The sequence below is a fragment of the Sciurus vulgaris genome (genome assembly GCF_902686455.1).
Source record: "Sciurus vulgaris genome assembly, chromosome: 14".
In the NCBI taxonomy this organism is placed as follows: domain Eukaryota; kingdom Metazoa; phylum Chordata; class Mammalia; order Rodentia; family Sciuridae; genus Sciurus; species Sciurus vulgaris.
The window spans coordinates 76,089,961-76,100,302 of NC_136475.1; the positions used below are offsets into that span (position 1 = coordinate 76,089,961).

At 50.0% G+C, this 10,342-nt stretch overlaps 1 protein-coding gene across 2 annotated transcripts; it reads left to right on the forward strand.

The window, feature by feature from the left end:
• Positions 1-719: 719 nt before the first annotated feature.
• On the forward strand, positions 720-9,960 carry PCARE (photoreceptor cilium actin regulator). 2 transcript variants are annotated; one of them, XM_079110093.1, is made up of 2 exons: positions 720-4,655; positions 9,337-9,960. In XM_079110093.1, exons 1-2 carry the CDS (start codon positions 934-936, stop codon positions 9,539-9,541), a joined length of 3,927 nt encoding a protein of 1,308 aa, XP_078966219.1. In that variant the 5' UTR covers positions 720-933; the 3' UTR covers positions 9,542-9,960. The 2 variants fall into 2 exon arrangements, with proteins under 2 accessions (XP_078966219.1, XP_078966220.1); XM_079110094.1 differs by having other exon boundaries at positions 9,340-9,960.
• Positions 9,961-10,342: the final 382 nt, after the last annotated feature.

Sequence of the window (10,342 nt, forward strand, 5' to 3'; positions counted from 1 at the left end):
CTATGAGAAAGTTTTAATAAAAGGTTCTTCCCAGGAAAGCACTGCCTCCTGAGTTCCTGTGGCCCATCATGACTGGCTTTGAGCTTCATATGGTGGTAAACTTTCTTGTTTTCCCCCTCCAAAGCAGGAAGGATAGCTCTCCTGCTGTCTGACTCTATTTTCTAACACAGAGGAAAGCAACACTGTCTTCTTCATTCACTGTCTAATTATTTAGGAACATTGTCTGTCACTAGAGTCATGGGGATTTACAAGCAATACAGACAACAAAGTATGGCTTTGGGGTCCCTATCTATGTTCTGGGCTCTTCTTGGTTGCAGCAGGTTGGAACACACTCGGCTGGTTTGCCCTTATTAAACTGTGAAGGTCACTTCTCTTCCAGTGCCTATAATTGGCGAGCCCTCACTTTCCTTCCACAAATGTGTCTCTTCCAGAGTCTTTTGCAATTAAAGCTTATTTCTCTAGGTTTCATATGGCAGGCGTCTGAACGGAATTAAAAGCATAAGCACGTGCAAAAATAATCCGCTTCCCAAGATAGTAAGTGCTGAGAAGTTCTATATTAGAACACACAGTGAGTGCTGACTGGCTAGGGCATGATTAACCTAATAGGCTTAAAGCTCCACTTGCATCCACATCTGTCAGGACACAAGCAAAACACAGGCCCATAATCCTGGAGACTGAGGTCCTTTAGAATTGTCCTGCTGCTCACTAACAGCAGAGGGTTCAAAACTTAGAAGGATAACAGAATGACAAGCACCACTTCCTCTTCACCGTGGGGCCAAGGAAGTAAAGAAAGCTGGCTCCAAGTTCAAGACCTCGTACCATGAACTTCAAAGGAATCTGGTCTGGAATTGCCTGGATAGACTAGTTTTGTTCCTATGTTCAAGATGATTCTCTGAAAATTTGGAAGGCTGGGGTGGAAGACAAGCTGCCACAATGGGGTGTACACCTTCACACAGTGACATTGTGAACAACCTGGCTAAAAGTGGTGTTCAGTTTTTGAAAAAGCCCACAGCTATTTTGCCGGGATGTCATGGGCACAGTGGAAGAGGTTCTATCCCTTTGCTGGTTAAATGTTCCACCTGCTATGACTCTTGGTGGGGCCTGCCCCAGGAACAGAGGCCAGCAGAGGAGCAGCTGAGTTCCAGGAAGTTCCAAACCATGGCTGAAGGTCTTGGTCAGAACTTGGGAGATATGGAAGAACTAATCTCTGAAACCAAAACCTCTCCATCCTGGCTGAACAAACCACAAAGCCACATTCCATTCAAGACAAAAGGTATCCTTGGGACACAAGGGGAAGCCTTTCCCAGGGAAGAGAATATGGAAAGTACAGCCCTGGAGACCTCCAACTGGGAAAGGAAGCCAACATGCTATTGGTCAGGCAAACAGGGCCACTGCAGCCAAACCATCCTCCCTGCTCCCGAGTCAGAAGGCAAAGTGGACTTCCCTGAACCCCTGGTCAAGGCCCACCAGCATGCCTATACCTACCTGCACTCCAGCCTCTCCAAATATGAAGCAATTCTGCACCTGGTCCAGCAGGCTAGCCAGACCCAGGAGCTACTGCAGCCCATGCTCAGCTTCCTGTTGCTGTGCTTTGAGGAGGTGGGCCAGCTCCTTGGGGAGATTTCCAAGGATGGAGACCTGCTCCTCCAGGAAGTTAGGGAGGATCTGGCATGGCCATTGCGGAAAGGAGAGCCCCAGGATCAGCCAGATCTCTTGCAACAGCTGCTGCAGTACACGGTCAGCAAGCTACAGGTGCTCCACAGCACAGTGGCTGTCCTCACTGGGAGCTTCCTAGAGAGTTCCAGCAGCTATCTCCACTCCACGGCAAGCCACTTGGAAAATAAGCTGAGTACAAAGAGGGGTGTGGATGAACATCTCCTAAGGGCTCTGGGGCAACTGGAGAGCCTGGCAAGTGGCCATGGTGACCCTGGGCTGCAGGATCTACCCTTGTGCTCTGAGGACAGTGGCATTGGGGCCGACAGTGAGTCCGTGAAATCTACGGACAAGCTGGGTAAGCAGGCCAGCTGGGACTTTGCACCAGAGGCTGTAGAGTGGAAGCCAGGGATTTTACCCCAGATGGAGGCCAGGCTGTCAGGACAGGCCTGGCAGCAAAGCACATTCTGGATGGGTTCCGACCGACCCCAGGACTGTCCACTGTCAAGGCCTCCCATGGCAAAAGTGCAGCCAGCAGCACAGGGCAAAGTAAGGAGCGCAGGCACCCCCAGCACAGGCCCAGAAACTCTGACCTCCAGGCCTTCCGAGGTAAGCAAAAGTGCTTGGTGCGATTCCCTGTGGACTGGGATCCCTGTGGAAGTACATGTTCCTAAAAGCTCCGGGTCTGGGGATGTTCCATCCCTTAGTGAAGGCGAGGACAGCAGCCCAGAGGAGGAGGAAGATGAGGTTAGCAACATGAGTCCATGGGAAGGGCAGGAAAATGTTCCACGTTCCAGGCCTCGGTCTTCACCTGTGGGCTGGGAAAGCCCATTTCAGTCACACTCCAGGAAGCTTAGGAGCCCCCAGGCCCAAGAAATGATTCTGAAGATGAAGGAAGCCATCAGTGAAAGGATCAAGTTTGTCCCTGCACCTTTGGGGCACCAGGACTGGGCTGAGGAGGAGGAGGGGAGGACAGGGGTCCCACGGAGACCTAGCACGGCCAGTGGCAGCAGGAGGGCCCCCGAGAGGAGGCAGAGGTCCCAATCAGAGATGTGCCTTAAGAACCACATGGGGGACCCCACCCTCCAGGAGCTGCGGAGGATCCAAAAAGACCTCAGCCAGAGGCTGGAAGCATTTTATGCCCAGGGCGCCCAACGGCAGGAACAGAGAAAGGAACAGATTGTGCAGCCCAGAGCAGCAACCACGTGGCCCAACAGCAACTGCAGGGTGAGCTCCAGCAACACCATCAGCAAGCTCAAGGCATCCCTTACCAAGAATTTCAGCATTTTGCCTAGTCAGGACAAGAGCATCTTGCAGAAATGCAGTCCCCACTCTGCATTTGAACAGCCCTGGCCGAGGAGAGCTGAGCGGCTGCCAAGTGCCGTTCCATCCCGCGAGAAGGATGAGACCCCTGGGGCCAAGGACGGCAGCGTCAGGAGCTCTCCCCCCAGAACATCAGTCAAGAAACTCATCGAAGCTTTCAGTCCCACTGGGAGTGTGAAGACACTGGGGGACTCCAGGAACTCAAGATCAAGCCCCTGCCGCAGGAAGTGGGGAGTCCCCATCATGCCTCCCAGATTTCCCATTTACAGGGGCCTTGCTCCTTTGTATACTAAGCCCCAAATTTCTCCAGCAGGAAGCAGAGAATGTCTCAAGGTGAGCTCAGGCTGGAGACCCTCAGCACCGGCATTTCCCCCTCTGAATACAGCAGAAGCGTTCAAGAATGAGGACATCTACTGTGAAACAGAGGAGGGCGCAGAGCATCTCCCTCCGCCACCTCTGGAAGTCCTGATGGATAAATCCTTCACTTCTCTGGAGAACCCAGGAAGTAGAAAGTCAACAGGGAGCTCCCCTGAAGGGTCCCCAGTACCAGGGCTGGCACAGGCCGGCCCTACCAGAAGAACATGGGCTTCCCCAAAGCTGAGAGCCTCCATGAGCCCCCTTGACCTGCTGCCCAGCAAGAGCACCTCCAGCCCCACCAGGCTGTGCAGCACAGGACCAGGGAGTAGCAAGAGTGGCAGCGATCCCAGAAAGCTTGCCCAGGATCTGAACCTGCCATCTGCAGCCAGCCCCAACCCAGAGGCGGAGAGCAGGCCTCAAAGTCAGGTGCAGGCAGAGAAGGCCACAGGCCTCTCCAAGCACCAACGGAAGGCAGGACCCTGGCACCCCACCAGCCCCACATCTGGGCAAAGCAGGACTTCAGAACCCAGCCTGGCCAGACTCATACATGGTCCACACTCTCCTGAGGCCGCCAGGCAGAGCCGAGAGAGAAGCCCCCCAGTAGTCAGGAAGAGTTCTCCCACCAGGGCACACTGGGTACCCCAAGTAGACAGGAGGCAGCGGAGCCTGCCATCGTCTCCTGGACCTGCTCAGCCAAGCACTATGCTCAGCTCCTCCAGTCCTCCACTTAGCCCTGGAGCTCCCAGCCCACCAGCAAGCCTCAGGACACTGAGCCCACCAAACACAAAGAAGCGAACTTCCCTGCCACCCCAGCACAAGCTGCCCAGCCCACCCCTGGGGAGCCCGCCTGCTCTGCACAATGTCTCCAGTCCTCTTGCCCAGCACACAGAAGCAAGCCCCCCTTCCTCTCTTCCCTCCCCATCTCCCCCAGAGTCCCCCTCTCAGGGATGTAAAGAGACCGGAGACACTGAAGGCAGTCAAGCCCCTACAGCCAAAGCATCTGGGAACACATGCTCCATATTCTGCCCTGCCACCTCCTCTCTCTTTGAAGCTAAATCACCATCCTTGACAGCCCATCTGCGGACCCCCACATCCCTGCCACCAGAACCTGGAGGTACTCTTGGGACCCCAGCAGGATGCTGGAGAAGCAGCTCGGGGCAACAAGTGAGGGCAGAATCACAGAGGAGAATGGCCCTGGGTGCCCTCAACCCTCTGCCTTTTGTCAAAAGGACAGCTCCCGCATGCCACCCTGGTGTCCGAATTCAGCTGCCTGGCTCCAGCTCCACTGGCTCCTCTTGGGAATCTCAGCTTGGCCAAAGCAGGTAAGGCATGAACTCAGGTTGCTGCCCTTCAGTTACTGGGACTGGAGAAGAGCAGAGGCAGTGGGCCCAACAGATTGTCTGGGTCAGTAGTTTTCAAACTCTGCTCCAAGAGAAGAGTCAGCTGGGAAAAAGAGGTGTGGGGGGTCAGAGTTCAGTGTCCTTGCCACCAGGAGTGACTGTGCTTTTTTGTTTGTTTGTTTTAGATTTTACACATTGTACATTTTATTAAATACTGAGCTTTAGTACAACAAATTTACTTCTGATAGACATTTCATTTTTTAAAAAGGTGGCTGTGTTCAAATTCCTACCTGACCCTGCTTTCTGGCTAACCATTCATTTTTACTATTTTTGCACTTAATTGTGAGCAGAAAATTAATTTTCTCTAACAAAACAAAGGAATTTCTTATGGTACAAGACTCAATATGTGGAAGTAGATACTCCCAAACGGTGGATGTGACCACAACAGACTGTGGACTGTGCTTTTATCTGGTACATATTTTGATTCCTGAGAAAGATTTTAATTGAAAAGACCCTCTGCTACATTAATTTTTTTTTTTTTTTTTTTTTTTTTTTTTTTTTTGTGGTGCTGGGGATTTGAACCCAGGGCCTTGTGCTTGCAAGGCAAGCACTCTTACCAACTGAGCTATATCCCCAGCCCTGCATTAAAATTTAAAAAAAAAATTAAAAAGCTTCAAACAACCAAGTAAGCCCTACACCCCACAGCCCTTATTTTATAGATGGGGAAACTGCTACTTACCAATGAAATGACTGGCCCCACTTCCTGCAACTTTGTCTGGACCTTGCAGTTGGATTCTGGGAGGTTTTGTAAACATCTGATCCCAGGACCCCTTTAAACTCTGAAAATATACTAAGAAGCCAAAAGAGCCTTCATATTTGTGGGTTACATTTACCCATTTTTACTGTGTTACAAGTTAAACACAGTAAAGAGAAATTTGTAAAATAGTTATTATTTTTAAAAAGAATAAACACATTTTCCATTAACAGAGATAATACATTTCCATGAAAAATACTTTTTTGTACAACAACAAAAAATTTTAATGAGAAGAGTGGCACTGTCTTATATTTTTTGCAAATTTTTGGTGTCTGGCTCAACAGGAAGACAGCAGAACGCTAGGTCTGTTTCTGTAGCCAATCTGTGGTGACATCTCACACCATCATCTGTGACATGTGTAGCAGCACCGCACTTCCAAGAGAAAGGGTAAAAAGGGAAGCGGCATCTTTGTATTAAGATAAAAATAGAAAAAAAAGAAAAAAAAATTGAAAATAGGTTTGGCCCCACAAGTTCCCTTGAAAGCATCTTGTGGATACCCAGGGATCCCCAGACCACGACTCCAGTGTGGTCTGTGCTGGAGGTATAGAATATAAATATCTGACTTCCCAGGCCCTTGCACCTGACTCCACTTCTCCATCAGCTTCAGAGGTTTGTAGAGTAAGAACAAGATCCTTCCTGAAGGCTGAGGACCAGAATCCAGGTGAAGGCTGCTGTCCCCGTCCTTGGCAGATTGATTTCTAAGTATGCCTTTCTCAGCATGGGCAAGTAAGTGACTTGCATGTCACTAGCCCAGCCTGAAGACAGGCCTGGGCACACAGCTGCAAGGGGACATGAGTCAGTACAGCCATTGCATAAGCAATAAAACAAGGACTCATGCTCAGGTGATAATTTTACAGAATGCATGAGGAAAATATCAGTCTGAGGACCGTTAAAGAAGAACTCCCTCCAGTATATCTTAATAACAGATCAGACAAAGCTCAACCAACACCAGTCTTTGCTGTCTCTGCATTGCCTGCAATTGTGTAAATCAGCAGTTAATTTCTGCCTGAGTGACACATGTTACCAGCTTCACAATCTGTCCAGCATAATGGTAATTTTTTACAAAGTACTCGGCAGTCAATTTTAAATAAAGATATTATCTCAGGAAAGTTGCACATTATAACAGTTATATAAACTTCCCCAGCTACTTGAAAGAAATGAAATATTGATTATTTTTGCAAGAATCTTAATGTAACGTTGCTCTTTTCTTAAGTCTAAAATGAGCTTCCTACAGCAGAGTGGCTTTCATCTAAGAACCTCTATAAATGTTAATGCATTATTCCTCACACTTGCTCCTTATTCAGTTATTAGATTTTTAAAACTGTGCCCTTCAGGGGAAGAGCTTGAGAGAACAGGGACAATAAAATGGCATTAATTAAAAACACTAACATTTTAAAACAGCAGGAGCTGTAAAATTGTTCAAGAACATAAAATTGTTCAAGAAGAAAATAATGCCTTTCTCTCAGGTTTCTCCTCAGAATAGGGCAGCCTAAAAATTGTTTTATATCTTGAATCTCAATACTTGGTGTGTGCATAGCCTGAAGGAGGAACCTGTTCAAGGTCACATGGAGGGTCACTTAAAGATTTCCACCCATCCCAACTGTTGGTATGACCATACCTTTAAGCCACTCCAAATTGTGCATAAGATGGAAAAATGCTTATCCCCCACCTTGCCTGCCCCAAGGTATGAATTTGGTGTCTGTTAGCAGAAACAGGCTAGCCTTTGCCTCTCTGTCCTAGGAAAGCTTATTTTCTCCCATTCTGCATATGAGAAAACAATAGGAGGAACCAACATCTGGTTCCCCCACCAAGATCAGCAACAAGCAGATGCTGGAGATCTAGAGACTGCTCAGAACAGGCTCTTTCTCAAGCAAAGACTTTCAGAGACCTGTCAGGCCCACTGTGCAGCAGCCTAGATAGGCTTACAGGATCAACTGACCTGCACTTGGCTTTGATTCCCTTCCTGTCACTGCATGCTATAGCCTCTTGACCTTTGGGGCCTGGGGATCAGGAACAGTTCTCGGAGGCTCCAATGACTGAGCTTCAGTTGTTAGGTCTAGCTGAATCCCCTAGTGAGGTACCGGTCTCTAGGTCTCAGAATGTTGGGGCACTCAAGAAGGGCCAAGACTTTCTCCCCTCATTGCAATCCTTTTCATCTTTTTCTGAACTGAACTGATGAGACAGGGGCTCTCTGCAGCCCGGCTCAGGTGGCCCAGTGGCCAGCAAGACAGCAGTTGGACAACCTGCCTCCCTAGCAGTGCCAAGAAGAGGTAGAATCCAAGCCACTGGGTAACAACCAGGAAAATTAGCCTCCTGGCCTGAACTTCATGCAGACATGGAACCTGGATGGGGCTGAAAAAGAGGCTCCATGTCAGCCTCCAGAGTGGTCTGCCCAGCCTTTCCTCTGTGCGAGTGTCTCCCCTTCCTGCCAGTCCTCCAGGTGGGGAGCAGCAAGGGCCGGTCAGGGATGAAGTGCACCCTGCTTATGCTTGCCCACTCCCCAAAGGGCCCAGTGAGAAGAAATCAGTAAGGTGGCAGCTGCTGCCCACAAATCACCTGGTCCCTGAACACCTGCAAGGGCCTGTGATGAAGCCAGAGGCTGACATAGGGGAGACCAGCTCTGAGGTACAGGGTGAGGTTTTCACCGCCTGAAAACCAAGGATGAGCGTCCATGGTGTCCACGCCCTACTCCTGCTCTCTTGCTCTTGTTCAGATTCAGTTGCAAACTTGTGCTCCACTGATTTGGTGTCTGATGCAGAGCTGAGCATATTTCCCTCCAAAGCTCACAGAAAAATCAAGAACATGCTATCAGTGGAAGAGAGCAGGGCCCTCTGGTCTGCCTGTGGGGAGCAGAGGTCTTGTCCTGGTCCTGAAGTGACTGGTTAAAAGCTCTGACCAAGGCCCCACCTCTCTGAGCCTCTGGTGCCCACCAGTAGCATGATAAGGTGGTCCCTGGAGCACTTTCCAGGTGTGACTTATTAATTTTACAAAGCAGCACCATAGTAACAGTTACCCATTTATTACGTACTTATGTGCCATTTCTATGCTAAGAGTTTTATATCCGACATTGATACCTATGAGTGCCTGATGAGATGGATACTATTATAATTTCTATCAGAGGAATTAATTAACCTGCTACAGGGCACATAGCCGGTAAGTGGAAAAGCCGGGACTTGAACCTGGGCACCAGACGCCAACCTCTACCAGGACTCCTGACAGTATGACTTTTGGAGTTGGTCCCTTCCACCTAGGCTTGTCCCATGCTTTGTGACCCCCTCCACTGTGCTCTCAAGAAGGATGCCCGGTCAGACTGGAGACCGTGTGGGGTCCCTTTCCCATACACAGCCCCACCTTGGCCACATCGCTCAGCAGCTGGGAAGCTCTGCTCTAGCCAAATGCCGGGCCAGGCAGGCCGAGCAGTTTCCATTTTATTCCATTCAGGAAAAGGGCGGCGGCTGCACGAAGCAGGCTTTTTCTCTGAGTTATTGTTGTTGTTTTTAATCTGACTAGCTGAGCCTAGGCCTTCATTAAACAAGAAGTGCTTAAAAAACAAAAACAAAACAAAGGCACCGCTCCAGAGCTCCTAGCAGCGGGATCCCAGGCATCAGGGAAGGAACAGGACTCAACCTGTCAGCGGAGGCCCTGGGAGCTGCCTCCCCCGAGGCCAGACCAGGCAGGCAGGCCCAGCAAGGACTGTCCAGTCCCATGAGCCCAATGGAGAGGTTGAGGCCTGGTATCAAGGGTGAGCCCACTGCTGCAAGAAAGGATGGGAAGGGACAGAGGAGTGCAGGAAGGGAGCTGGAAGGAACAGCCGAGGAGTGTCTGATCTGCTCTTGTCTTTCTCTCAAGCAGCAGCAGTGAGGAGAGCCCCCAGCTGGACGCAGAGACTTGGAGCAGCCCCTGTGCCCCAGAACTTCTGGGTGGCAGCAGCAGGTGTGCGTCGCCCCCAGAGCTCTGTGTGCTGGGCCATGGGCTGCAGCCAGAGGCCCGCACCAGCCACGTCCAGGACAAACCCCAGCCAGACACCCAGCCCCAGCTGAAGGAAGTGGCCTGACCATCTAGCCAATGGGGTCACGCTGACAACAGTCACCCCAGAGGCACAAGGTGACAGCCATGCATCCACACTGCCCTACGGATGGTGTGCAAACAAGCTCCAAATGAGGAATCCTGGAAAGGTTTTGAAGATGCTCAACTCTGACCATGGCCAGTCCCAGGTCCTGCTTTGCTTTGGAGTTCAAAGATTAACCAAAACTTTAGATCCCTGCAATGATACCTTTTAACCCTTCAAGTGCTGGCCTTAATTTAGGGAGGAAAAAGATTAATTACATGCTTAGTGGGTCAGGGGTTTTACCTGGTAACCCAGCGCAATCGTGAAATCATTTAATGCCCACAACAGTGAACGAAATAAATAGCATTCTCCAGTTAAACAGATAAGAAAACCAAAGGGTGAGGTCCCACAAGTGTCTTGCCAGAAGTCAGACTGATACAAAATAATCACAATAAAGCAACAATTGGTACAGACCTAGGTGGCCCTAGAATCTATGCTTTTCCCATTACATTGTTACCTCTGTTTTTTGCATCACCCCAGCTGCCTACAGCATTCGGAGCTGTACAATTGGTGGGAAAGATTTGTGTTTTTTTAAGGTTGAGTGCTGGCAAAGCATTGAAGTCTCCATTAAGAGCTTTGTTTCGAAGCTAATTGCCCCTGACATGAGAAGCCTGCGGTGGATAGAACACACACCCCACCCATCCTCCCTCCTGCCCCAGCTCAGTCCAATGCTATCAATTCAAAGCTTCCAGTTCCCAGCCAGGGCCATGCTGCCCTTGGCCTCAGTGTGTATCAAACACGCGTGCT

Excerpts from the sequence above, each read along its gene's own strand:
- PCARE (XM_079110093.1), top strand. The coding sequence starts at position 934 with ATGGGGTGTACACCTTCACACAGTGACATTGTGAACAACCTGGCTAAA. Across the intron at positions 4,656-9,336 it reads TCTCAGCTTGGCCAAAGCAG|CAGCAGCAGTGAGGAGAGCC; the intron begins GTAAGGCATGAA and ends CTTTCTCTCAAG.